Raw genomic sequence first — 27,371 nt, 5'->3', positions numbered from 1 at the left:
GGTGGGAGGAGTGGGTTCCGGGTGGCTTGGGCTTGGAGACAAAGGAGTCTCTCTGACTTAGCAATTCAGGAAGTGCAGGGGGAAGACCTCATGGGGGGGGCCACTTCACCCCAGATTGACCTGTGCCTTTACCATTGATGTCACCTCTGTGTCCTCCAGCAGGGGGCCCCTGTGGAGTGTGGAATGGTGGGATGTGCTAGTCTCTGCTCCTTAGAGCATTGCCTTCTCTTGAGGCAGTCAGCAACCAACCAGTCACAGGACAGACCTCTGTGGCTCTATTCTTCTCTGAAGGAAGGAAGGGAGGGAGGGAGGAAGGGAGAGAGGGAGGGAGGGTACATGGGTCAGACTTTCCCTCCACCCTTTGACCCCCCACAGAGTTCATGGTGAGAAAGAGCTGCCCCACATTCCCTTGCCAGTGTTTATGAAGAGCAGGTCCTCCTGCCCGGTCAAGTCTCCTGGGAGTACTGAGGGGGACAGCCAAACGCCTGGTAGTAGAGCTGTGATTGAGACTCCTAGTTGACAGTCTACAGATAGCAGAACTGGAAGATCTTTGGCATTTCCAGCGCTGAATCAGGGTCCAGAAAGGCAGGAGCAGTCCAATCGCCTAGCACACAGTCCTCGAACACCGTCTGTGTCCCAGCCTTGTTCTAGATGTGGAACCAGAGCTGGGCCTGAAACAGAAAAGGCCTCCTGTCCTGTGACACTGCAGTGAGATGGGGCAAGTCAGGTGGCATATGCAAGTTGGCAGCTAAGGCATGCTGGGAAAAGTGTCATGGGAATATAAGAAGTCTTTGGGGAGGAGGCCAGTGTCCAGCAGGCCTCAGTTGTGGTTCTGGAAGCAGTGGATGCTTGGGAAGGGATGATCCAGTCGAGGGTAGAGGCAGGGCTAGCAAATTGTGTTGATAGGTCATTGTTACCAGTCCCCACCCCCACCCTGTGCAATGATAGCCCCAGAGGACTTCAGCTTTCTCCCCTGAGCTGGGACCAAGTTGGCCAAAGGTGACAGGAGATGGCTGCCAGCATCTGTGTTAGGGAGGTATTCTGGGCAATGCACAGTGTGTATGAAGGTTTGGGGATTGGCTTCTGCAGAGCCCCAGGGAGACAGACACCATGGTATAATGGGAGAGGGACTAGCCAGATTTCAGATGGGAACAGGCATGACTTTCAGGAAAGCTCTGAAGGCTACAAATGTATCCAGAAAACCTCAAAAGGAATCGACACAGAGCATTGTACTCATCCCCAGGTCCAGCTGGTAGAGCCCCAGCTAGTCACTGCTGTGTGACGTTGGGTCCCCTAACAAGCCCCTATGGTATGACATTTCCTTACGGACAACAATGAGAATGACCCAGGAACCTGTAGGTTGAGGGGCTGACACTTGGGCATGCAGTCCTGCGAAGACATCCAGGTGGAACATTCAGACTCACATGCCAGACTGCAGCCTAAGCCTGTCCCACTGGCTTCCACAGCCCAAAGCGCACGTGTGCTCAGGGACATTGAGTTCTGATGTTCAGAGCTGAGAGGAACTACCCCTCACAGAGCAGGCAGTGGTGGTCACATACTGGACCCCAACAAAGAAGTGGTGGCCTGCTGTGGCTTGCCAGATGTTGAGAGAAGCCTGCACCTCCCACTGCATCAGGAACACACACTATCTCTCTCAGTCACACATCTTGAGTCTTCAGTGGCTGCCCCGACCTCTCATGAGCCATCCTAGAGGAGAATGGAGCCGACTCCAAGAGCAGCGGGCAGCATAGTGGCTGTGGGTGGCCTGAGAGCTGGCGCAGGGTGTGTCGTTAGACTAAACCTAGGTCTGGCCCAGGCGTTGGGGGGTGTGTTCAGTGCCTAAAGGGCCTGATATAACCTAAAGTCATGAGCACACAGCTGGGAACTTCCTCGGGATCCTCCGTCCTCTGTACCTGCCCCTTCTGTGCATACCCACTTTTCTGTCATGTCTACATTTGGCCACACACTCTTGAAGGCCATCTGACCATATCAGATATGCAGGTCCCTAGAAGATCTGCTAGGGCCATTTGATTTTATACAGGTCACTCGATCTCCCCAGCCCACCCCCCCCACCTCCCCCCACCGTACCCCTTGTGTTCAAAGCACAGAGACCCTTGAGCATGGAGTTAGCACTTTGAAAGTGTGAAGGGATTTGAAATACAAGAATTATCTGTTCTGTTGCGTACGGGACTCTGGGACCTTTAAAATCACATAATGGCTGATCCCTCCCTGAGAAAGATTGATTGTAACAAGACCTAGATAGCAACTTAGAGCACAAGAACACCCACCGTAGTAGACTCACCTGTCTAGCTCTCCCTGCTAAGTACACCTGAAAGAAGGGGGCTACAGGGAGCCAGCAGCCACAGGGTGGGAAGGGGGAGGAGGCTGGCCACCTCGACAGGGGTAGGGGATGGGTATGGAGCAGGAAGCCTGCAGAGAGGAGGCCCCGGAGAGGGTCTCTGTTTATCGCTAGCATCTTCTGCCTCCTGGCTGGTAGGACAAATACACAGGCAGCTCTGTCCGGGATTGTGAGGGGCACCAACTCCAGGCAAATCGAGAAGAATGGAGTAGCTTACTAAACAGCACTCTGAAAAACAATGACCATGGGAGTCAGTCTGTATGTCTGGCCCTGCACACTGGGTCCAACAGAACTCTGGCCATGCTAAAATGGAAGGCTACCTAAGATCCCATCTCTTATCACAACAATTAGGTATTCAGGATTCAATCAAAAACTGATTTGCAACACCCAGAACTGTGACATTAGTATTAGAATGAGAAAGTCACCAGACTCGAACACTGGAAAGAATTGGCGTTGACGTCATCTGACAAGGATTCTAAGACATCTGTCATAAAGATGCTCTAGGGAGCAGTTGTGTCAAAACTGGAATAGAGAAAAAGTCTCACCAAAGAAACACAAGTGACTTTGGAATGGAGTCAATTGGGAACTGACATTGAACTGAGGAGTAAAATAATGTCAATACCTATTGTGTGGGTTCAGGGACAGAATGACTGACTCCGACAGAGGACATTGGGGTCTTAGTTCCAGTGTGGACAGCAGAGAGAAGAAAAACAACCGGGCGCCTGGGACATGGTGCTTGTGTCTTTGAATTCCCTGAAGGGGAGACAGAATGGGTTAGAGACATCCAAAGCGACAATGGCCGAAAGCCTTGCAGACTCAGCAGGAGATGTAAGCCTGCAAGGTCAAGAAACCCAGTGAACCCCGAAGAAGATCAACCGAAAAAGTCCACAACAAGATGTGGTACTAAACTTCTGAACACAAAGGTTTAAAAGAGCTTCTTGAAGCCGGGCGGTGGTGGCGCACGCCTTTAATCCCAGCACTCGGGAGGCAGAGCCAGGCGGATCTCTGTGAGTTCGAGGCCAGCCTGGTCTACAGTGCGAGATCCAGGAAAGGCGCAAAGCTACACAGAGAAACCCTGTCTCGAAAAACCAAAAAAAAAAACGAAAAAAAAAAAAAAAAAAAAAAAAGAGCTTCTTGAAAGTACACAGTGAGGAGAGCCATGTCATCTACAGGAAGCACTAGTTGGTGGCAGCTCCCTCCACACGGAAGCCACAGGGACCGGAAGTGAGTGGCCGGAAGTGTGCTAAAGGGAAGGCCAGTCTGTGAGTTCTACATTCAGTGGGAATATGCTTCTGGACAGAAGGCACGGAGACCTCAGATGAGGGAAAACTGAGAGAAGTTGTCACCTTAAAGAGTGGTTAAGGGACCTTCTCCAGAAAGAGAGTGATAACTGCACGGGCTCCAACCTTAGAAAGGGAAAAGTCTAGGCAGAGAGGGTGGGGCGGCATGGCTACCAGTCCTCTTCTCAGGTTTCTTTTTTTAAAAATTGTTTTATGTGGATAGGTGTTTTGTCTGCATGTCTGTCTGTGCCCCATGTGCACACGGTGCCCGTAGAAGCCAGAAAAGGGTGTTACATGTGATTGTGAGCCACCATGGTGTACTGGGAATCAAACCCTGAGTTCTCTTAACTGCTGAACTATCTCTTCATCCCCATATTTCCACACTTAAAGGAAAAAGTATGACCAGGGCTGGAGAGATGGCAGAGGGCCAGAGCTCAGGTACCAGCACCCATATTGGGCAGCCCACAACTGCCCAAAACTCCAGCTCCAGGGGCTCTGACCTCCTCTTCTGGCCAATGGGCATCAGCACTGAACATGCCCATACCCTTTCCCCTCTTCCACACACATACATATAATTAGAAATGAAATGAATCTTTTTTTTCTGACCAGGCTTATCTGGGACAGTTGTTAGGAAAGTAGGAGGCACATGTGGCCTATAGAAATAAGGTTGCTACCGTGTGTGACAGGCTGAATATTGAGCCTGGGGAGGCTGTGTGCAGCCCCTGACTAGAGGGCCAGAAACACAGTTGAGACCTTTGCTGTTCATCCAAAAGGCCTGGGAGGCTTGCAGAATCATGGGCTTCTGATGTAGTAGGGTCTTAATGGAGCTAAGAATCCACCTAACAGAGTTGTTCTTTATTGCTGCTAGCCTCCTCTTTGAGAAAGAACTGTATCTAGCACCTTAGTTGGCATGGGCTCCTAGGTTTCCTCACTGGGTCCCTTGGGAGAAGGTGTCCCTGAGCCCACAAGGAACCTCAATGTACGGCTTAGCCCGGCACGCTCAGCAGCAGGGCCAGACAGGATGGGTGGGCAGCTTTGTACCTGGTACTCATGCCAGTCCTCAGTGTACACCTCAGAGTGAATGGTGGGGGGATGTGGCCCATAGCTCCTCTGAGCTTTCTCCTGGCTGTCCAGCAGCTCCCATGACATTTGGCCTCATGCTAGTGAGCATCAAGGACCCCTGTGTCTCTGCCTGGCCCATTCCATTTCAAGAGAAGCTAGTAATCCCTATTTGAATTTGAGGTTCCCCATCCTCAAAGATTCCCAGCCCCATTTGGCAGGTGGTGGTCTGTGGTGGCTATCACAGCACAGGATGGCACTACCTAGCCTAGGATGTCCTGAGTCTGGGGAAGGAGCTAGCCTGGGTGATGTGGTACCAAGGCTTATCCTGAACATGGGTACCAGCTCAGCTGGGCCCCATTCCTGTGATGTCCCTGGTGTGAATACCTGGCTTAGATATCACCCTCTGCGTCCTGGGGATAGAAGGTCGCAAACAAGGCAGGAGGATCATCTTTATGGGCCTCTGTTGTTGTCAGCTGCCTAGTCCTGTCTCTGTTGGAAGCATCACGGACCCTGCCCTCCCCTGGCCTGGCTGAGTGCGTGACGAGGCTGTGCTGTGTCTGTTACAGGCTTCCCTTATTCCAAACCTGACTCTCTCCCAGGACCCAGGAAGGATGGTCTGGACCTCCGGGTAGGTACTTGGACTCTCCCTACCTGTGGGACACTAACCACCCCTTGCTGCTTACCTGCACTGGTTCCCATAGCTTTGTGACAGAAAAGGCAGGAATCCTGCTTGCCCACCTGCCTCTGCCTGATGCTCTGCCCCAGATGCTGCCACTGTAGTCTTTTCTGTGTCAAGAGTGACCAGACCACACCTGGCCACACTCTGGCTTCTCTCCGCTGGGCTCCAGAAACCAGAGTCCCCAGTGTGTAAGGCAGGGAAGATGTAGGTCACCCAGAGTAACTAGGGCTGCTTTGAGATGCTCTTCAGCCCCACCTTCTTTCCTGTGGCTAGAGCCAGCCAATTCTGGAATGTTCCTGTGCCCATGGAGCCATACCCATCCCATGTCACTGCCATGTGGTCACGAGGAATATGTCCTTATCTGCTTCCCAATCTCAAGGCACATGAACACAAGTACAGAAGGCCTTTAGCCTGCCAACCCAAAGAGAGCCTGCCATGTGCCCTGGTCCAGTGCCCTTCATGAGGAGCTTGTAGCCATGTTGGCTCTCAATGGAGATCTGTAGTCAAGAGTGTCTTCATGATTCAGAACCCCCAGGCCTCATCTAAGCACATAGCTCCAGGAAACTTCCATTACCCAGGTAGCATTTCCTAGTGTCAGGAAGTTTGTGTATAAAATAAGACAATTCACATCTCAAGAAAATCAGGAGTGTGTGTGTGTGTGTGTGTGTGTATGTGTGTGTGTGTGTGTGTGTGTGTGTGTGGTGTTGGAGTGGTCTTATCAAAATGTGAACTCAGGGCCAGCCATCTGAAATATCCTCTCAAAGGCTATGGAATACTCTCAAGGCATCTTCAGAGGCTGCAGGCATCCTTTGGGACTGGCCATCCATCTTCTCAGGCTCCAATTTACTATGTTTCTGTCCAAGACTCAGCTTCAGGGTGCCCCCGCCCCCACAGATGCCTCTGCATGGATAGAATCTAGAGTACCATGGCTTCCCCTCCCATTAACCTCTCTTCCTGCTTTGGAACAGACCTTGCATGTTGCCTGCTTCCTTGACCTTTTTCCAACGGAATTTGTCTTCCACAGGGAAAGCATGGGTCTAGAAACCACACAGGACTCCCCTGACATGAAATGTAAAACCCTCCACTCAGAATCGGGGCTTTAGGGGCCATGGGAGCCCTGTCTGTCTTTCCAGAAGGTTTTCTTTTTACCTGGGACAGTTGCTCTCTAAGCAAGGGGCCCACAGGTGCCAGTGACCCAGCTTGACCTAGCTAATATGTCCCTCTACTCAAGTAAGAACTTGGGGGTTTCCTTGGTGGGTGAGAGGAAAGTAGGGGCACTGGACTGTCTGTATGATTAGCAGCCATCTGTGTGAACACATGTGTCCAGTCAGCCATCTATGAGAACACAGAGAAGTTGACCTCCTGGGAGTCTTGGCTTGCCTGTGGCATTGGTGAACGTCCATGTCTACAGAGGTCATGGTCTCTACCGGCTCCTCCTAGGCCAGTTGTGAATAGGTCATCTGGACTCTGGTGGGTCCATCTTGGCCCTAGAACTATTGTGAACATTATCTTAACTCTCTTCAGGACCGAGGGGCAGGCCTTGTGTGAACACGGGAGGAGAGAGTGGGCAGACCTGAGTGCTCTAGGCTTGAACTCTGAGCGGTCCCAAAGGTGGAGTCCATCCTCACAAGAGTTCTGACTTTGCACTTGGCCCTGAGATCCTTTGTCTCCTGCCCATGCTCCTGCTCATTCTCACTCCATCTAATACCCGTATGTACTCCCCTGTCTCAGCAGAAGGCTGGCTATTTAGTCACGTGGGCAGCCATGCTCAAGAGCTCAAGTCTGGCCCTTCTCTCTGGATTTCCTGTAGTGCTTGCCCACAAACATCTGCTGGTGGTGACCTGCAGTGCCCCAGAATCATTCACGAGGTGCTTTGCTACCAGAAAGGATTGAGGGGGCAGGGTGTCTAAGTCAGAGCACAGATTCAGTGAGATCAAAATCCAAAAGAGAGGGAGACCTCCAGAGAATGTTCTCTCACAAACAAATGACAGTGTGTGAGAAAAGATGCCAAAGCCCCACTCATGTGTCCTGATAGTGAAGGCTAGGCAGCCACGATCATGACTTTTATAGTTTCCCTCATCTGAAGGTGCAGAAGTCCTCCTGAGTCTCCATCTAAGAGGATTTTTGTCACAAAGACCTAGTGACCCCTAGCATTGTATGTTCCAAAGATCATGAGATTGTCCTGATGCCCATACCTGCCCCAGGAGGAAGATGCTCATAGCCCAGCAGACTAGCAGCCACCTGCTGCAGGTCCTCCTGTGAATGAGCAGTAATTTTTGACATGTGCCACCTGACTCATCAGTTAGAGAATGGTCACTGGCCACCTGAAGGTCCTTGTGGCTGCTCCCTGGAAGAAATTCCACTTGGAGAAATCCTTGATGTTACCTGTGAAGAGACTAAATTCCAACATTAAAGAAAAAAAAAGTCTTGTCAGGTTGGGTTAAAAAATGACATTATCATAGTGTGTCATTACAAGATATACACTGAAAACATATTCTTAATTAGAAATGAAAAGAGATGTTAAAATCACAAATGGGAGGCGGGAGTGGTGATACTGTGGCAAAGTGAAATTAAGTTTCAAACAGATAATATATGAAGAGGGAGCAGTAATGCACAGAGTACCAGTGTCCCAGGCTTTATGAAGCAGTGACAGAACCCAGAAACTTAAATGCACCAAACAACACAGCTTCTATCAGTGCTTTACATGGTCTTAAAATAAAACATAGATCTAGTAAACAAGAGTCACCTGAAACTACCCAATCATTCACTCTCAAGCTTAACCCTATAGACAAACGCAAAATTTATGCCTTTTGAATCCAGTTTTCATGGGTTCATAAATCTCTAAAATTGCTTATGTCCCTCAAGCATGGTGGTGCACACCTTTAGTCCCAGCACTTGGGAGGCAGAGGTAGGCAAATCTCAGTGGGTTCAAGGCCAGCTTGGTCTGTATAGAAAATTCCAGGATATCCTAGGCTACATAGTGAGACTTTGTCTCAAAATATTTAAATTTATATTTTTAAAGTGTTTATGTCTGGAGGCAGAGACAAGAGGACCAGGAATTTAAATCCACCCTCAGCTACATAGTGAGTTCAAAGCTAACCTGGGTTCCGTAAGGCCTGTCTCTGAGAGAGGCATGGTGTGGGGTGGGGGTGGGGGATCTTATGTCCGTGACTATGGATCTTCATCTGTGATCCTGGAAAGAACATGTGTTTGAACTAGACAGCCCTGAACTCCCAGCCATCTTGAGGCAAGTTACGTAACTTGCAGTCTTTTCCTAGAACTAACCAGGGTGGGGGTGTGATTCTTACATCTGAGTGATTATGAGAGCAAGTATGGCTGTGAGATCTTTTCCTGAGCTCTGTAGCATGATTTCCACGTAAGTCAGGACTTCAAAAGCAAGCCCCCATCCGCTCTTCTGCACCAGCTTCTGCTGAGTCAGGCAGCTTATTCCTACATTGGCTTTAGCAGGAAAATCACAGCTGCCTGTGTGGGCGGCCATGATCTCATTCCTACCAGCAATCACAGTGTAGTCTTGGGGAAGCAAAGCACATGGGCTCAAACTCCTACAGTCCTGTGCACTTTCTGTGTGAATTCAGCAAGGTTGCTTGACCTCTCTGAGCCTGGTCTGTAAAGCCTGAGGGTGCTTCCCACTTTGTGGGCGCAACAAGATTGGAGAATGTGTCAGTAGAGCTGGTAAATGCCCAGATGAGGAAGAGGAATAACATGTCTGCTTTAAAAATCATGGCACCTCATTGAGAACTGCAAAGGAGTTAGCCAGAGTAGGGCCAGGCAGTGCAGTCTTGAGCTGGCTCTCTGTTGCTGGTCCACAAGTACATGTTAACCCAAGATTTGGTTGCACAGAGTGGTCTGTAGAGCTACAGGGGGCATAGACTCCACTCGTCCTGCTTAGACCAAGGCCCTGTTCCTCCATTTGGAGGATGGCCCACTTCCCATCTTCCCTCTCTTTCCTCAGGCCTAGAAGGCTGGAGGAAGCTGGTTCTGCTCGGAGGTGTTGGCCTGGGTGATCGACTGCTTGTGATACAAGATTCCAAACACTATGTGGCAGCATTCCTCCTTAGCATCAGTCAATCTGGGCACAAAGGTGGGGCCAAGGCAGACTGGCTTCACTTTGCCCAGAGGCTCTCTGATGGACAGGTGTGCCTGAGGTGCTGTTTTTGAAAACTTCTAGGGGGAAATGGTGAAAGGTCATGGAGAGTTATCGGCTGATGCAGACCCCTGGCTAAGGGTGCAGGGCATAGGACCCAGAGAGGCAAACTAAGGTTGACCCCAAGGATGGAGTCATTGAAGTATATCGCATGTGACTGCAGTGGTGTTAGATCCAAATCCACGGACTTGGTGGTGCACACCTTTAGTGTCCACACTGGGAGGAAGAAACAGGCAGGGTTCTATGAGTTTGAGGCCAGCCTGGTCTACATAGTTAGTTCTAGACCAGCCAAGTCATCACAACAAACAAACAAACAAAATAGAGAGAGAGAGAGAGAGAGAGATCCAAATCCATATCCAAAAGTCCATGATAAGCCAAGTATCAGAGATGTTAAATAAAGGCCCCCTCCAACCCTTCGCTTTCCATACTCACCCTCTCAGCAGCTGGTCACAGCCTGCTGGATTAAGCTTGGAGGCAGGAAGGAGGTAGTGGCATATCCCTGGGCCTCCGTTTCTCTCTTTCAGGTGAAGGATTTTGGTGTGCAGGGTCTCTCTGCTTCCACATTCTCTGGGGTGCGTAGCCCATTCCCTGCTTGCCCCCCGGCTTGTTGTCTGCTGTAAGGCCCATCGGCAGCAGCTCTTCTTGTAACTGTATCTGTAGGTGGAGCACATGGCGCCTCTACCTGCGGTGCTCTCTGAAATACAATCCCTGGGCCCAGTTCCAGAAACTCTGCCCAACAGCCCTGACCCTGTTTCAACCCCTGGACTGTGCTGGGGACTGGGGTACTGTCAGGCATTCTTCAGGGACCTCAGCTCACCCCACAGTTCTGGTGCAGACAGCAGGTATGGCGGGGCAGGAGTCAGACAGGACAGGGATGGCGCAGGCCTGTGGGGGCTTAATACACTTTGCAGTGGTGGGGCCCTGTAGACAGAGGTAACTGGTACATACAGGTTTTCCCAAGTGGACAGAAGAGAGAGAAAGAACTTCTATGACCACGATGGTGCTGACATGACAGTTTGTTAATGACAGCCACGGGAGTTGAGGGCAGTGACCTAGTCAGGGGGCAGCCCCCCACCTCCCAAATGTCACTTCTTGAGTATTAATGTCAGAGCAAGGCCACTCTGTCCAAGGTACCAGGGGTTTCTGGAAACCAGAATCCTGGTGACCCTGGAGTTGTGGGGGTGCCTATGGAGGCAGAAGCCCCTTGTGTCTTGGGGCTTTGGGGTGCATGGACATTGGCACTCTGGACTGTGTCGCTAGGTTAGGCACTGGGGACTCTGGCAATAGAGTGGGGATGATGCAAAGCCCCCAGGAGGCAGAGGCCAGTGAGTGCCTCTGCCATCTTGTAGGCACAGTGCGGCTGGGGAAGACTCTCGGGTCTACTTAGAGCATGGGAACAGCAGACTGTAGCCACTTTTCCCAAGGAGGAGCAGAAATACCACAGGCTACACCCATCACAGTGTGAATACAGGAATAGACGCTAAACTGCCCTGTAGGCCATGCCAGCTATAGAGCAGAACCCAGGCATCAAAGCTCATTCTTAAAGGTAGGGCAGAGTTGATCAGACAGGCAAGGTTCAAAGACCTCTGAGGCAGGTATGAAAGGCATACCCGCAGGGCAGGTATCCTGGGTACTCACCTTCCAAAGTCCAGCTTTGCCATCTGGCTGTCACCTAAACCTGTCAAACACCCTCCTCCTCCTCCAGCTGTTGAGGACCCAGCAAGCATTGGGGGCTGTCTCCCAGCCCCCCTACTGCCTGCCCCATGCAACCTGCCTCTTGCCGGCCTCTCTCTCTTTCTCTCTTCCAGAATGCCAACGTGGCCCCTTGTGGAGCAGACCCGGATGCCAGTTGGGGCACTCGAGGTACACACAGTGGGGACCCCTGTGGGTCTCTGGCTAGGCAGAATCACTAGCACATGTCTACCAGTCTCATTCTGAGACATCCCTCTGGGACCTGCTGGCAGAAGGCTCTGCACCATGGATGAAGGAGGGTCTCCTGGGGATACCTGTTGACCCCTCAGCTCTTCCATCCTGTGCTGCAGGGGCCTGTCATGGCTTTTTAGGTGCTGTGAATCTCTTGGTATAGGGCACAGAGTCACAAGCAAACAGCTTCTAGGGGCCGAGCTGAACAGTGTAGGTCAAACCCCGTCTCCGACTCTCACTCACTATGTATCTGCTGGCATACGTGTGAGTGGCCACCTGGTCATGTGGCAGGTACCCCACTAATGGCTACTTTCCCAGCTCTGAGCAGGGCCGTGCACAGCCATGCTCACCTCCTTGTTACCCTCTGGAATGCTGGGGGAACCCTGCTCTTGTGTACCAGTTCACATACAGATGGCAGCGCCAGGGTGTCACAGCTTGCTCTTGAAGTGGTTGTCCCAGTCTCCAGCCTCAGAGCTGGCACTTCAGAGTCCCAAGTGGGAAGATCAAGGGCCTGCCTCATGCAGGCATCTTCCCTCCAGAGTGATCGGAGGCCAGGATTCCAGCGGCCCTTCCTGTATGTGTGGAGCACCTGCCATCTGCACCGCTTTAGCTTCCATGCAATGACACCTGAAGTCTAAAGGAAAACCTTGTCGAAAGGGGTGTACAGTGCTTGGCAGTTTACAGTAGGAAGCAAAGCATGATGAAGGGGGGCTGGGGTGTGGCTTGGGTGGTAGTGTGCTTGCCTCGCATACGTAAAACTCTGGGCTTTATCCCCAGCAGCACATGTATGATGGTGCATACTGTAATCCCAGCACTTGGGATGGGAAGGCAGGGGAATCGGGAGTTCAAGGTCACCCTCAGCTACATAGTAAGTTCAAAGCTAGCCTAGGCTCAGTGAGACCTTGTTTTAAAAAGGGGGGGACAGTAGGAGACTGGGGTGACAGGATACGTACTGGTAAAGGTGTCAGACTCCACAACACCCTTCGGAAAGTTTTCTCTGGAGAACCCACTGCACGTCTGGGTAAACTGAGATGGGTGTCTTTCTCAGAGCAGCCAGAACACCAGGAAAGACATTTCCTAGCCTAGGAGCACAGTGCCACTACCCAGCTTCCAGGGTGGCCTCCAGCCTCCTGGCCATGCCTCCTGTTCTCAGTATTCTGTGGGAGACCCTTGGTCCCTCCCTTGAAATCCAAGACCGGAGGCCCATGAAGGCTGCTCAGAGACCAAGCATGAACCTGCTGATTGGGGGTTGGGGGTTGCCCAGGAAGAGGATTGTACCCATCCTGGGCATGGATTCTTTCATTCCTAAACAAGCCCTGTGGTCTCTGCTCTTCTCTTACAGAGTACAAGGTAAGGGGTCTCCTGCACTAACTGACCTCTCCCACTGCGCTGCGCCTGCCCAGGTTAAAAGTTCCTTTCTGTTGCATTTTCTCTATGAAATGTGCATGTCCACAGTCCACACAAGTATGTATCCTGGTTTGCCTTTTGGTCAGCCCAGGGGTCCTTGCCTCTGAGATAACTCTGTGATGTCTTCCCTGCAGATATACCCATATGACTCCCTTATTGTAACAAACCGAATCCGTGTGAAATTGCCCAAAGATGTGGACCGGACGCGGCTGGAGGTAAGGCAAGGTAGGGAGGTATGCATTGAGACTCTACAGGCCTCAGCCACAAGACAGGGTTCCCACGCACATACACACCAGGAGGTGGCGCCACTGTGGTGACAGAACAGGCCTCAGAACCAAGGACACAGGGATCTCCAAAGGCAAAGAAACAGGGTCACAGACCCAACTCTGCTGGCTTTGCAGAGGGCCCTGGCTTCTGGCTGGGGTAGCGAAGGCCGGGTAGCACAGTGTATCAAGGAGCCCACAGTGGTCCTATCCAACGTGCTGCTATGAAAAGATGGGCCAGCTTGAAGGAGGAACTTCTGGGCTGCTCTGCTGATCTAGAGCAGGCAGTTCATCCGCGGAAGACGAGTGTGTGTCTGAAAGGTCCATGCAGCTGCAGCAGAGTAGTGTGAGATGGTGCACTGTGCCCAGGAGGACAGACTCTGCTAAGACTCTATGGCAAGGCTAAAATGCCCTATTCATGCTTCTCTGTTCATTCAAAACCACCCCACAGTCATCAACATCCGTAGGGGAGTAGGGGGGATCCCCCTCTTGAGCTTCACATATAGGTACTGCCTTTCCATGCCTCTTGCTGGGGTGAAGGCATCTCCAGGCTCCTGAGGGCAGAGGCTACCTCCCTTCCTGTGCCTCACGCAAGTACTAGACTCCATCCAAACATCTCATGGGGCAGCGGCTTTGTATGTGACCAGGAACAGGATCAAGAGAAATAGACATATCCAAGGAGGCCCAACAGGGCTGGGGCTTTGGGAGGTTGGCAGAGCAGAAACCCCCGTAGATAGATCCACAAAGAGGTGGCCTCTAATGTGGCACAGATGGACCTGGGACTGTGTTGGGGCACAGAGTGCCAAGGTCCTCTCTGTGTTACAGAGAACATGTTCAGGCTTGTCCAGAGCCAATCAGGACTTTCATGGGCAACAGAACAGAAAGCATCTGTTCAGAGCTTATGGGATGTGACCCTGGCAGGGATGGTATTGTAGCAGAGTACTGGCTTTCCTCAGCTGGCCAGTCATGTGCCCTTGAGCCTTCGTCTCTACTTAGGATGAAAACCCAGAGCTGCTTAAGAGAGTCATTGTGCAGTCCGAGGTCATTTGAAGCCCTTTCCCTGGGGCCTGGTAAACAGTAGCCCCTCTGCACATTAGTGGCAGCAGAAAAGAGACAGGTGATTGGGGCTGATGCACAGGGAGGGGGACTCCCTTAGACCCATAGTGACTTACACTAGAAACCAATGGAGTCACATGACTGAAGGGCCCCTTCCAGTATGCCTGCATCAAGGACTAAGCAGTATTTCCATACCCAGTGACTGTTCTTCCTCTACATTGACTCCAGTGAGACTCTTTCATCTCCCCCCAGAGCTCAAGGTCTCTGGGGCAGTGGAGGGAACCCTCTCTATTATCTGTCTTCATACACCCCACACTGAGCCTCTGGGTGGTCATTACCCCATTTGACCCCTAAACCAACCAGTTCTCCCCAGTGCATATAATGACCAGAGCAACCAGTTTATCTGGAGTTAAGGGGGCTGCTGGTGTCACCTGAGCTGGAGAGACCCAGGTCGTTCCTGGAAGAAACTGAGAGCTGCCATCTGAGATGGAAAGAGGCTGCTGGGCAACAGGCGAGTGGCAAGTGTCCACTGCAAGGACGGTCGGGGAGGGGACAGTACAGCATAGCACAACACAGCGAGATCTCCAATAAGTAGCCCCTTGGAGCAGCCAGTCCGCATGGTGGGTACCCATCATACCAGCCAAGGATCCAGGGAGCCAAAGCCCTGGTTAGCAGGATACTTGAAGCTCATTGCAAACAAGGAAAGGCCACGGGAACATTTTTGTGTATTTTGATGTGTGTATCATTCACGGGAAGGGCCAGCAGCTAGGCTGGCTAGGGGACTGTATGAGATTGTTGGGGTAGGGCGAGGCTGGAGCCCACTAAGGGACAGGGCTCTGCCTATGGTGTTGGAGACTGGGGCTCAGGAGTCCTTGTCTGAGTGTCAACTGTGACATTGGTATCAGTGGCTCACAGTGGGGCGTCTTGGCCTCTGGCTGAAGCTGGGCTTGTTGATGGTGGGGTCATGGCCAAGAGCACTGCTACTGTATAAAGAGGGTACTGCTGGCCATTGGCAGCTCATGGGTCAGGATAGGCCTAGAGGGGTCCCTATTTCCTGTGTGTCTTGGCTCTTTAAAAGGGGTGTCCTTGTGGGTTACTGAGGGTGCTTGGACTAAATGCTTCACCCTTAGATGATGCTCAGAGCTCAGATGACATCAGTAGCAGCTCTTGCAGCCCCCTGAGAGCCTGCTGGGGCTCCCTGCTTCCCTTTAGGGCTAGGGCGTGTCTCAAGTGACTTCTGCTTTGCTTGTGAGTATGCCTGCTGAAGCCAGCTGTAGCCTCGGGAGGGGATTAAACTTTTCTTATTCAGGTGAACACACCCAAGAGTGTGACTCTCCGCTCTTCTTCCCCTTCCAGCTCAGTCAGCCCCAGGAATTGGAACAGTTGCCACAGTGGGACACATCTGTCCTTTCTTCCTTGTCAGCTTGGGGACAGTGATGTGGTCCTGGAAGGAGTGTGGTGGGGCTTTCTTGCAGGAGCAGACCCTCCCCAACAACACACACACACACACACACACACACACACACACACACACACACACACTCCCACCCCGTGTTTGTGTCATGGGAGAGAGCTTTAGTTTTATAGTGAAACCAAGTTATACCTTGTAAAGCCACAAAGAGGAATGGGAAGTGGAAAAGCCTTCTGGGAGTTCCCAGTGCCATCTCTTCAGGGTGGACAAGCTTCCACAAATCTCTCTTGTACCACTTTGGCAGTAACGGAGCTGTCTTTTGGGTAAGGAAGATTCACTGTATACTCAACTCATCACCTACTTTCCCCCTGAGGTTGGATACAGACCTTTTCTGTGCCAGTCCATGTCACTCTGCCCCCACCTGGCCAAGCAGCCACAGGAAGGCCAGCTTCCTGAAGGGTCCTAAGGACAGCATTGCCACTCACAAGCTCATTGGCTGAGATTGTCATATGGCATCACTTGCTGCAAGACAGGCTGGGAAGTGAAGTTAGCCATGTGCAGGAAGAGGCTGTGGATGTGGTGGGCAGCAGATGGTGTCCTCTGTAGCTCTGCAAGATTTGTTCCCTGACTGCTGACCCTTATCATCGAAACTCAGTGTCGTAGTTGTCGGCCAAGTGTCCCAGTCATTCATAGACATGGGTACTGACTGGGACCCTAGGGAAGTCTTTGAGCAGAAACAGACACGAGCCTGATAGAGAGGTGTCCATCAGCTGATTATCCAAATGAGTATGCAGAACCACATGCCAGCATTCATGCTCTGAAGGTCATGAACCTGGGCTTCTCTGTTTCGAATGAGTAGATGATAATGGTGTAGTAAGCATACTTGTATGTGTGTGCCTGAGTGTGTGAGGGTTTTGTTAGAAAACTATGTGTGCAAAGGCCAGGGACAGAAGGGAACCTGGGCTGTTTGAGGAAGTGGACCTACAAGACTATACCTGAGCAGGTAGAGGGAAGGCTAGGTCAGGCCTCACGGGGCTCTGGGCTGTGCTAAGCGGCTTGGCTGTTAGCCTGGTGATAGTAACAAGGTTTGGCGTGCAGTTTACAACATGTCCTATGGCTGTATTGTGGAGTTTAGACTGGCAATGAATACAGAGGGAGAGTTGAGGGGCAATGTGAGTCATCTAGGAAGCATGATGGTAACTTGGATAGGGGTAGCATGACTGCAGGTGAGATGTAGATGAATTCGGGCAGTGTTTGGAAAGTCAAGGTCGCAGACCTTAAATATGAAGAGTGTGCTGTGGACAGGGCATTCCTGACGTAACTGTGGCCAGCCTGGGAGGGATGGGATGTGGTGGTCTTCCAAAAGAGCAAGGTGTTCTGGGATCAATGGTGATGGCCATTGAGGTGCCACACAGGTGCCCAGTTCTGGACCATGTGTGATGAAGGTCAGTGACTTGTGGTCCGGTTGTGAAGGTCCTCTTTGACTGTGCAGGGAATCAGATGCATCACACAACATCTATACATGGAGCAAAAACCAGGTCTCCATCCCCAGATGTGGAGCTCTTTGTCCTAGAAGATCTAAATCTCAGTCTTTGGCCATAGTACACCAAGGACCTCCTTCCCAGAGAGAACCAACCACCCGTGTGTTCTGAATGCTTGAATTCTGAAGACCTTCTGGGCCCAGAATTCCCAGTCCAAGGGACAGGATCTCTGCTGGCCCCAGATGGAATAACATGTTCTAATCTGAGTCATTCCCTGCATGCCCTGCCCTGTTCATCAAAGGTGGCATTGTTTTGCTTCCAAGATAGTCTTCCACCATCCCCAATGGTGTCATGGGAGGGGCTGAGCACTTGGAGTCAGTGCGAGCTAGTGAATCTAGTCTCTGTAATGTCTACCTGTGTGACTGTGGACAAGTAACTTAACCATTCTGGGCCTCATCTCTCACCTGTCAGGTGACAAGGGTCGCACCTGCCCTTTGGACAACTGCAAACGTTTAAATGGAGGTTCAGAAACACTTAATTGAGCATCTACAGTATTAAGCAGCAGGTGGCCACCTGTGTGCACACTATCCTCCAAACTGAGTGATAGCCCTGCGGATGCCAAGCTTGCCCTGGAGAAGGGCCATGGATGTGGTCCAAAATGATGATTGCTGAAAACAGGAAGAAGTAGTGTTACCATGTACACGGATGCAGGGCAGTTCAGTCAGCTGTGGGAACAAAGTGCTTTTGCAGTGCCCTGTGTGGCAGACATAGACAGCATGAACATGGCTAAGCATGGCAGATAGTGCTGCTGTCCCTTCTGTGTGGTCGGCTCCATTCCAAGCACATGGCTGATTTTAACACTTTTTTCACAACACCACAAGGCATCCAGACAGCTTCCAGGGCCATGGTTCCCAAGAGGCAGAGATGGGATTCGGCACTCACAGCCACTCTGCTAGCCGACTTATGGATCAATTACAATATGTAAATGAATTGCCAAATGAACCTATCTTTAAATTGCTTTTCTCATTATATTTCTTCACACCTGTGAAGACTGATACACAGACCTTTGCATTCATACACATGCACACAAATACACAGACATATACAAACATGCATATGCAAGTGGGTAACACATGCCAAGGCACATGTTCAGAGGAGAGCTTCACAAATCTTGGGGCTGGTACTTCTGAAATGTGGTGATTCAAGAGGCTGAGCTCAGGACTTGGCTGTCCAAGTTCTGTTGAGTTCCAGTGCCTGGCAGAGGATCTGTTAGTGTCTCCTGGTAGGAAGGGCCTCTGGCTAGCCAGGTGCCCTCCCCAGCAGGAAGAACTATGGGGTGTAGCTGACTACAGGGGCCCACATAGCTGTTTTAGCTCAGCTATTTCCTGGCCCCTGGCTTCATAGGCACTTGCCAACGCCAAGGGCTCCAAGCTTCTTCCATAGCTACAGGAAGAGAGACCGGCATGGCGCCTTTCCAGGGAGCGGGCCAGTCTCACTCCTGGGGGACACCGTTGCATGGTGGGAAGTCCTAGGACCTTCATCACTGTTCTCTCTGAGTCACCAGGAACATCTCCAAATTCTATAGGCCCTGAATCAAATGTCACTTCTTCCAGAGGTGAGGCTGCCTGGGTCGTAGTACCCAAGAGGGCCCCAAGGTTACACCGAGTCCCATGCACCAAAGTCCAGCTAACCTGGATGACCCTCAGCTCCAGAAGGGCAGCAGGTCTCTGCTCATGGTTTTCTCCCTTCCTTCCTCAGGGAACACGTGTGTGACTGTTGTCCCCTGGCACCCCTTCTGCCCCCTGCCTCTGCCCACTGCAGCTCCACAGTGAGCTTCCTGGTAGCTGGCATTCACCAGACCCCTCCCCAGGTCTATCTGTCCTGCCACACAGCACTCAAGTACTTCTTCTCCACCTGAATCATGAAGGGCCTGGGGGGAGGGGCTCTGAACCCCTCATGGTCACCCTTGGTCAGCAGGGTCCAGGGTGCTCTGTCCTCATCATACTGGATGGACAAGTTTGAGCAGGGAAAGGACACTTGAACCTTGGGGTCCTCACTCCCCAGGTGCAGTCACCCTGGGCTTACTGCACCAGCAAACACACGCCCAGCCTCAGGGAGTGTGAGGACAGGACCAGCAGGGAAACCCTAGGCCCTCTGCAGCAGCCTCTTCCCAGTCAGCAGGCCCTGGTGGCCCCAGGAAGAGCTCAGAGCCCCCACCCAGGAGCCACCAATCATTGAGTGACACATTAACATGGTCACATAGTGTCAGCTGCAGACAGGAGCCCCTCCAGCACCCCACCAGCCTTTCTTGATATCTGCATTGGATATACCAATTCTTCCAAGCCCCAGGGCTGGGGATCTGGTCAAATACTGGTTATAGGCTACTGCAAAGGTGTTTTGTAGGCATGGTTATCAATTACTGTCTATGAGAAAATGATTACCCTAGAAAATGTGGGTGGGCCTCAGCCAAGGGGTTGAAGGCTGTAAGAACCAAAGGGAGAGTAAGCCTGCTTCATCCCCGTCCATGATGAGCCAATCCATCAGGAGTGGGGATGTGATGGGGCTAGGGCCACTGGCCTCAGGTCTTTCCCTGCCAGCTGTCCTGACACCCCTACCACTCCAGGAAATGCACCTTCACAATACCAGCCATCACGTGTGTGCCCCTTCCATGGTCACACTTGCAACCAGCTCTCCTGGGCTGTGCAGGGAGCATCACAGAGAATATGACAGGAGTTTGAAGTCAGCCTACACAATAAGCTCAAGGCCTGCCCGGATTGCATAGTGGGGCCTTGTCTCAAACAACAACCAACAAAACTGGGGACCATACCTCAAGTCACCTTCCCAACACTTCCATCTCAGGTGGTCCTGTTAAACTGGTCTCATCCCACCCTACCAGGCACCCTTTCCTCTATGGTGCCCTTGGCCTCTCTGAGAGCATCCTACAGTAAGTTGGAAGTGTGGGAGAAGGCCTCAAAGGGCTATGGTGAGACAACACAGTTTCTTCTAAATCTTGGTGGTCTAGGAGTGGACTTCTCAGCATATTGAGTCACCCTGATCTCACCATTCAGATGGTTCCTTTCTAGCCCAAGATGCTTTTCCTGTTTGTAAGCATAAGACAGTCCACAGGCTGGGGCCTCCACCTAGGGGAGGTGGCTGGATTCTGCGAGCACGGCTGTGTGACTCTAGATCCCTCTCCCAGATCATCTACTGCTGGGGCTCTAAGACTCAGAGCTCTCAACACAGATTCAGTGACAAGATTTGTATTTATGCTTTTCAGACATTACTACATTCTCTAGTCTGTTCTGAGACAAGATCTCTTATAGCCCACGCTGGCCTTGAACTTGCTATGTGGCCAAGGCTGACCTCAAACTCCTGATCCTTCTGCCTCAGTGTACCAAATGCTGAGATTGCCTGTGTGTGCCCCCACACCTAACTCTCATCCATTTTTCTACCTTGATTATTACAATGACCCTTAGTTTAGTGTCTTTGCTTTAAAGTTGTGGAAACTGTACTCAATAATTTTTTTTAATTGTGGCAAAATTCACTGTTTTTACCATTTTGCAGTGTGCAACTCATGCCTCTGCACTTTCCCAGTTTCACAACCATCATGAGCATCTGGGTCCAGAACATTTTCATCACCCAGAAAGGAAACCCCATCCCCTTCATCAGTCACAGTACCCACCCCCTCCTGCCCCACCCCGGCAATCCACTTCTGTCCCTTTAAGGCCTGCTCTGGACATTACATTCAGTGGAGTTACGCAGTATGTGGTACGATTGGCTCTTTGCACTTGGCCTGATGTTTTTGAGGCCTAGAGTTTCATGTCATTCTGGGTTGGATGCTGCTGCAATGCATCTTGTTTTCCTATTGTCCAAAAGTTGACTGGTTTCTGCGTTTGGTCCTTGGGAAGAATGCAGTGGAGGCGGGCACTTGGGGACCTGTGGGAGTCCCTGTTTCTGGTGTCTGCTTCGGGCAGGAGAGCTGTTATCCCTCACTCTATCACCTTGTTGAGCATCTGCTCACCTCCTTCCCGCACAGCAGTCAAGAGTCCCTGCTTGGGAAGGAGATTGGCAGGAGGTTGTCCTAGCCAAGCCTATGCCCGCTTGTCTTCCTGTTACCTCATCCTCTCTCCAGCTTCCCTCCTGTCGTCCTGGTGAGGGGAAGGGAGGGGCCTGGGAGAGTACCCGAGGTCACTTGAGTGTGCCTCAAGGAACAAGAAGTGGTGTCTTTTCTTTTCCTCTATTTTCTTAGAAGGGCATGTGGGTGGTGAAACAGGGTCTCAAGCCATTCTGGTCTTGAACTAGAGGATGACATTAAACTCCTGATCCTCCTACCTGCGCTGTTCATCATCAAAGGAAGTCAGGACAGGGACTCAAGCAGGGCAGGAACCTGGGGGCAGGAGCTACAGAGGCCATGGAGGGGTGCTGCTTACTGGCTTGCTCAACATGGCTTGCTCATGTAGAACTCTGCTTTCTTGTAGAACCCAGGACCACCAGCACAGGGAAGGCACCACCCACAATCACTAATTAAGAAAATGTCCTACAGGTTTGCCTACAGCCTGATCTTCTGGAGGCATTTTCTTAATTGAGGTTCCCTCCTCTCTGATGACTTTAGTTCGTGTCAAGTTGACGTAAGACTAGCCAGCACACTACTATAGCCAGAAGTTTCTTGAGTCCCGCCCAGCTTCTCACCCATGGCCCCTTAGCAGCTTGAACCCAAGTAAACACACAGAGACTTATATTATTTACAAACTGTATGGGCTATGGGTCAGGCTTCTTGCTAACTATATAGCTCTTATATCTTAACCCATTTCTATTAATCTATGCATTATCACGTGGCTTCGTGGTTTACCAGGACTTTTACATCTTGCTTCTTCTCCTGGCAGCAGCTCCCACCTTCTCTCCAGACTCCGTCTTTCTCTTTCCTGTCTCTCTCAGATTTCCTGCCTGTCTCTAAGCTGCCTTGCCATAGGCCAAATCAGCTTATTTATTAACCAGTGGGAACAACATACATTCACAGCACACAGAAAGACATCCCCCAGCACACTACCCCTTGGCTTTCTCAGCAGGGAGATGGGAATAGAACACATTATACCATCTGAGCAGTCACTGTCACAGTTAGAGAAGGTGGTAAACGAGGCAGCCTAAAGGATTCTACTGAAGGCTCCAAGCAGGCCAGGATCCTGTCTTAGGGCATAGTCATTGAACTTGGCCACGGGGAGGTTTTGTCAGCAGGAGCCAAGGGTGCTGTGGTAGCTCCCTGCCAGTCCCTGTGTGTCCCTACCAAAACTCTGTCCTCTAGGCTTGTTTCTTTCACTGCAAACAGGCCCTGGACAGGCCAACAAGGTCGCTCATCCTCAGTGGCGGCCCTACTTCAGCAGAGAGACACAGAGCTGGCCTGGCAGACGTGTTGCTGCAAAGCTGTAAGCAGATTTCTAGAGCAAAAGCTCCAGAGCCTGAAGTCATGGTAGATCAGGTTTGGCCACTGGCCCTAGCAGGGCTGTTCAGTGGAGTGAGACAAAGGTCAATTTGCAGCTGCCTTGGGAAGGTGGAAAGCAAGCGTTCCAGCCATCCCAGGCACTGACATGCTCTTTAGCTGTAGAGAGATAGGTCTGGGGCAGGATGAGAGGGGTGCAGAGTTACTCAGTCCTGGTCCAGCAGGGGCCTGGTTGGTCACTGTGTCACTTCTGGTTCTGCCAGGCGGTCAGCAGTCCTTATCGCTTGAGGGACAAGAAGGTTCCTGTGAGGCAATGTTGGGGTTGGGGGGAGAGTGGGATTTCATCATGGGGGATGTGTCTGTGAGTCTCTGTTATTCCTGGAATCCAAGGTAACTGCAGGTTGAGAACAAGGACTGGAGACATTCAGGCTCCTTTTCCGTCTGGAATGGGACACGGTAAACACTGACTGAAAAGCCTCAGCTCTTATCTTTTCACTGGCTATCCTCAAGGGACAGAGATAGGCTTAACCACTCAAGGATACCCAGTCTACGTACGGAATTAAGCAGGTATTAGACCCAAGGGACAGACGTAAAATGCAGGCAAAGGGGCCTGGTCTCTGCGATGCAATTACATTGGGGTTCCAGGTGAGGAGCCAGTGTTTCTCAGAGCACAAGCAACTTCCTCAGGTCCTGTTTCAAATGCCACTGACTGTCCCCGTTTTCCCTTGCCTGAAGAGACACCTGTCACCTGAGGAGTTCCAGGAAGTGTTTGGGATGAGCATCGAGGAGTTTGACCGCCTGGCCCTGTGGAAGAGGAATGATCTCAAGAAGAAAGCCCTGCTGTTCTGATAGCTGCCAGCCTCTTTCCAGGAGCCTGTTGGGGGGTAGAGCTGAGGGACCCCACTGGCCTCCCCGAAAAATCTCCTCCTGCACCTTGCCCTGCTTCTCTGTGTCAGCGGGGCAGGCGGGGTGCCCGTGGGAGGCGGGGCGCGGCCAGGCCCCCTGAGGAGCGTCCAGCAGGCATGGTCCCTTGTGTAGCAAGGATGCTCCCGCTCCGTAGTTTAGGGCCAGGTGCCAGCTTGACCCACTCCTTCCCGCCACAACTTGGCATCAGGGCCGTGCTGCGGCCAGCTATCCTAGGAGATGGGCCAGAGCATTCAGGCAGCCCAGCACCTCCCCAGTGCCCCTGGTGTGCCCACACCTGTGCTGGGCAGTTGGGCACAGACGCGTCTGGGAAGTGGGTGAAAGGTTTGTCAGTGGCAGACCCTGACACAGCAGGGGTGTGTGTGAGGCTCCTCAGAGCATGAGCAGTAGGTAGGCAGGCTGAGGCAGGGGAGCCAGACCCATGGCTGAGAGGCAGCGGGACTGTGATTTTTGCAGTTATTGTGAAGGATCTTTTCTGGGGAATGAATGTTGACCTGACAGGGTGCCCCGCCCCCCACACACTAGTGCTCTGTGTACTGTGCCCTTCCAAATCACCCCCTTAGTTGCCTAAATGATATCTTTCAAGTTACACAGAAGTTTTTATTTTATTAAAAAGTATCGCTTCCTTACACATAAGAAGACATATATGCAGAGTTTAGTTTTCCGGTCCCTCAGAAGGGGAGCGCCTCCGCCTTACACCCCCACCGTGCGGGCCTCTGTGCTTCCAGTCCTCAGCAATCCTCAGAGACAGGAGCCCATCTGTTGCCCTTCGTCCCTGCCCTTTGTATGTGTCACACAGACCGCCTCGAAGACAGACTCGCTCAGTAGTGCCGTTTGTAAATACATGTGAAGTGTATCGTCTCCTTTTTCCTCACCGTCATTTTCCTAAGTCTCAAAGGGAAGAGCGCCCCCTGATGGCCAAAGCCCTGGAATAAAGGTTTCCCCACTGTGGCCCAGTCTCACAGGAACCTGAGCAATCTTCTTCCTAAAGACACTCACTGTAGCCCCCACGACACAAAACACGCATGCGCAGGGTCCATGCTGCCACATGCAGCCCCGACACCGGCACCAGCACCGAGTGCTGTGGGAGAGCTGAGTAGAGGTGGCGCCTCTCCCAACCTGGGTGTCTGGAAGTGGGAGCTAACTGAGGCCCTGGTGACAGATACAAAAGAGCATGCCTGCCACAGGATGTGTGGGCACTGTAGCCCCGGGTGACTCTAGCTGTCCCCTCCTCTGGGCTGTCCTCCTCACTTTCTCACATCCCAGTACATGTTGAGTCTTGTTTTGTGCTGGAGTTCTCACCAACCTGGCTAGGCCATGGAGGGGAACTTTTGGTACTGAATCTGCATCCTGCCACTTAGCAGTCTGGACCTGCGCAACTGGAAACCCCCACCTCCTCACTCACGAGGTGTCATGTCATATTTGATTCCTGGAACACCTGGGAAAATAAATGGTGATACACTATAGCTTGTAAAAGGACAAAATGTGTTCAAGCATGCTTGGTTTCAGAGGCACGGGCAGGGGGTGTGTTCATGGAGCAGGACAGGCCACCTGGGAGGGACTCCTGCCCCATCCAGAGGTGGCCATGAGGGCTGGAGCCCTGGCTTGGTTCGCTAACAGATGGTATCTGCCTACCCTAGGCAGGATGAGGGGGCTGATGGCTGCTCTGGGGTAAAGGTCCAAAAGGGCCCCCCAATGTGTCCCCTGATGTCAGGGCATGCTTTTTAGAGAAGGTGCCCAGGCTCAGCCTTGAAAAATGGAAGGTCTCATCAGCAAAACAGGGAAAGGCACCCCAGGCAGATGGAACAGTGCCGCAGGATGCCGAGGCTGCGAAAGGCCTCATATATTCTGAGAGCTTTGGTGTCTGGAAACGGCTGAGCACGGGGCTGGGGAAAAGGCTGGAAGGAAAGAAAAGGCCAGGAGGGCTCTTCAGGGGAAGACCAGTGGCATCCTGGGGTAAACGTGTCACACTCTCTAATCTTATACCAATAACTGTCCATTCTGGTGAACATCGCTGTCTACCGATTCTCAGGCAAGAAGCCCATGCATTCTGTTTGTTCCCATAGTGAGTCCTGGCAGTTCCACCTTCCAAGTATTGTCTGTGTCTTCCCCCGGGCACTGCTGTCGCTGGACAAGCCAAGGACAGTATGGTGGCAGTGTGATAAGGAACCCCGGGTGCAGGGACAAGCTTTTCTGTCTTAGAAATTGGGGTCACCACTCACTACTCTTTCCAAGAGCTCTATTGTCACCCCACAGCCAAGAGCAAAACTCTTCAACAGCAATCCAGTAGTGCCAAACGTCTAGCAGCCTTGAGCCATGGCTCCAGCCTCAGTGTCCCTGGTCGTTCCTGCCCCTGCTGGGCAGCTGAATGTCACAACACAGTCTGCTTGTCCTGCACTCTCTGGGTAGCATGGCCTTGCCTTGCACTCTGGTTTCCCTCCCAGGAGAGCCCTGCTCTTCCTTCCCAGGTTCTCTCAGAAATGGCTCCCACATGGCTCTTTGCTGACTCAAAGTCTCCAGCCTGCCCCAGAATCCTCAAGTACCTTCCTCATACCCTGCTATGTGTCCCGCAGTCTCGTGTGTGTGTGTGTGTGTGTGTGTGTGTGTGTGTGTGTGTGTGTGTGAATGTACAGGCACGTTTGATTGTGGAGACCAGAGGATGACATTGGATGTCTTCCTTGGTTGCTCTCTACCTTATTATCTTTAAAAATTGTATTTGTTATTCTTCAGTTTCACACACACACACACACACACACACACACACACACACACACACACACACACCCTGCAGCAGCCATTAACTGCCTCGAGCTACTGGGAGTGTGTGTGAAGCATTAAGAACACCTCCCCATCCATGCTAGAATGTTGATGGACTCAGATTTCTGTAAACCTTACCTAGCCACGAGCCTATGGGTGCAGTAGCCATGACATGTCCTGAATACAGCATTTCTTAGCACTCCTCACCATCCTATGGCAACTACTTTCTTCCTGCTCTCTCCTCCACAATGTTCCCAGAGCCTTAGAGGAGGTCACATCGACGTCCCATTTATGGCTGAGCCCTCAGCAGTCACTTATTCTTAGTACTTCACCCAGTAGAGTCTGTGTTAATGGTAGCCCACTCCAAAGAGGAACTCCTCTGACGCAGGCTGAGAGCAACACTAATCTATGTATAAACACAACTATTTAGAAGGCAGCTTGACACCATGCACATTTCACAAAGCAACAGTAGCTGGTTCTCACAGGGCCTAAGACCTCCCCAAACATGGGCTCCTGACCAGGTGTGCAGCACCAAGCCTGAGTTCTCCACCTTATTTTTTAAGACAGGCTCTCTCACCAGGACTGGGGCTCACCGCTTAGGCTACCGTGGCTGGCTAGTGAGCACTGGGGAATCCTTCTGTCTCTTCCTCTCCGGTGCTAGGATTACAGCTTACTGCCATTCTTTTTGTTTGTTTTTTTTAAAATGAGTGCTGGGATGAAGCACAGGCCCTCCCAGGGCCTCATTTTTGCAGAGCAAGTACCTTTTGGAGCTCCTACACCCCCTGGAGGCACTTCATCAGTTCACTGACTGCATCCCTCCATCCAGCTCTAAGCCCGCAGGGGCAGACTTGCACATCACTAGCCTGACACACATAATAACTGTTCTAGGGTGTTTTATGACTAGGTTGGCACCCAGCCACATCCTGTGCCCACTCCAAACTGTCACAAGGAATGGTGCTGCTAGACCAGCATGGTCCCCATTCTCCTGTGTGGTGATGGGAGTGTTCTAGAGCCGTGCTATCTGCCCTGCCACCTATCAATATGAAATATGACCATCGTGGCTCAATTTTAAATGACAATCAGCATGAAGCTGAGTAGCCACACGTGGGCAGAGGATTCATAGTTCTACTGCCCTTACTTGGGCCAGGGCTCCTGCCCTTTCTGTTTAGC

At 51.7% G+C, this 27,371-nt stretch overlaps 1 protein-coding gene across 24 annotated transcripts in view; it reads left to right on the top strand.

Annotated features, from left to right (window-relative positions):
- Nucleotides 1-24,403, top strand: part of Ablim2 (actin binding LIM protein family member 2) — a 129,601-nt gene extending 105,198 nt beyond the window's left edge. For 12 of the 24 annotated variants that reach the window (XM_052736120.1, XM_052736115.1, XM_052736109.1 and 9 more), the window contains 4 exons: nt 11,354-11,408; nt 12,811-12,871; nt 13,010-13,090; nt 23,256-24,403. In XM_052736120.1, the coding sequence (XP_052592080.1) occupies nt 11,354-11,408; nt 12,811-12,871; nt 13,010-13,090; nt 23,256-23,369 (311 nt within the window). In that variant the 3' untranslated portion in view covers nt 23,370-24,403. Of the gene's footprint in view, nt 1-5,267; nt 9,887-11,353; nt 11,409-12,007; nt 12,751-12,810; nt 12,933-13,009; nt 13,101-23,255 lie in introns of those variants that run through there. The other 12 variants (XM_052736121.1, XR_008217641.1, XR_008217643.1 and 9 more) reach the window with 12 other exon arrangements.
- Nucleotides 24,404-27,371: the final 2,968 nt, after the last annotated feature.

The sequence above is a fragment of the Peromyscus californicus genome, unplaced genomic scaffold, assembly GCF_007827085.1.
Source record: "Peromyscus californicus insignis strain IS unplaced genomic scaffold, ASM782708v3 Scaffold_13__1_contigs__length_99412109, whole genome shotgun sequence".
NCBI classification, from domain to species: domain Eukaryota; kingdom Metazoa; phylum Chordata; class Mammalia; order Rodentia; family Cricetidae; genus Peromyscus; species Peromyscus californicus.
This window is presented reverse-complemented; position numbering and strand designations above follow the sequence as displayed.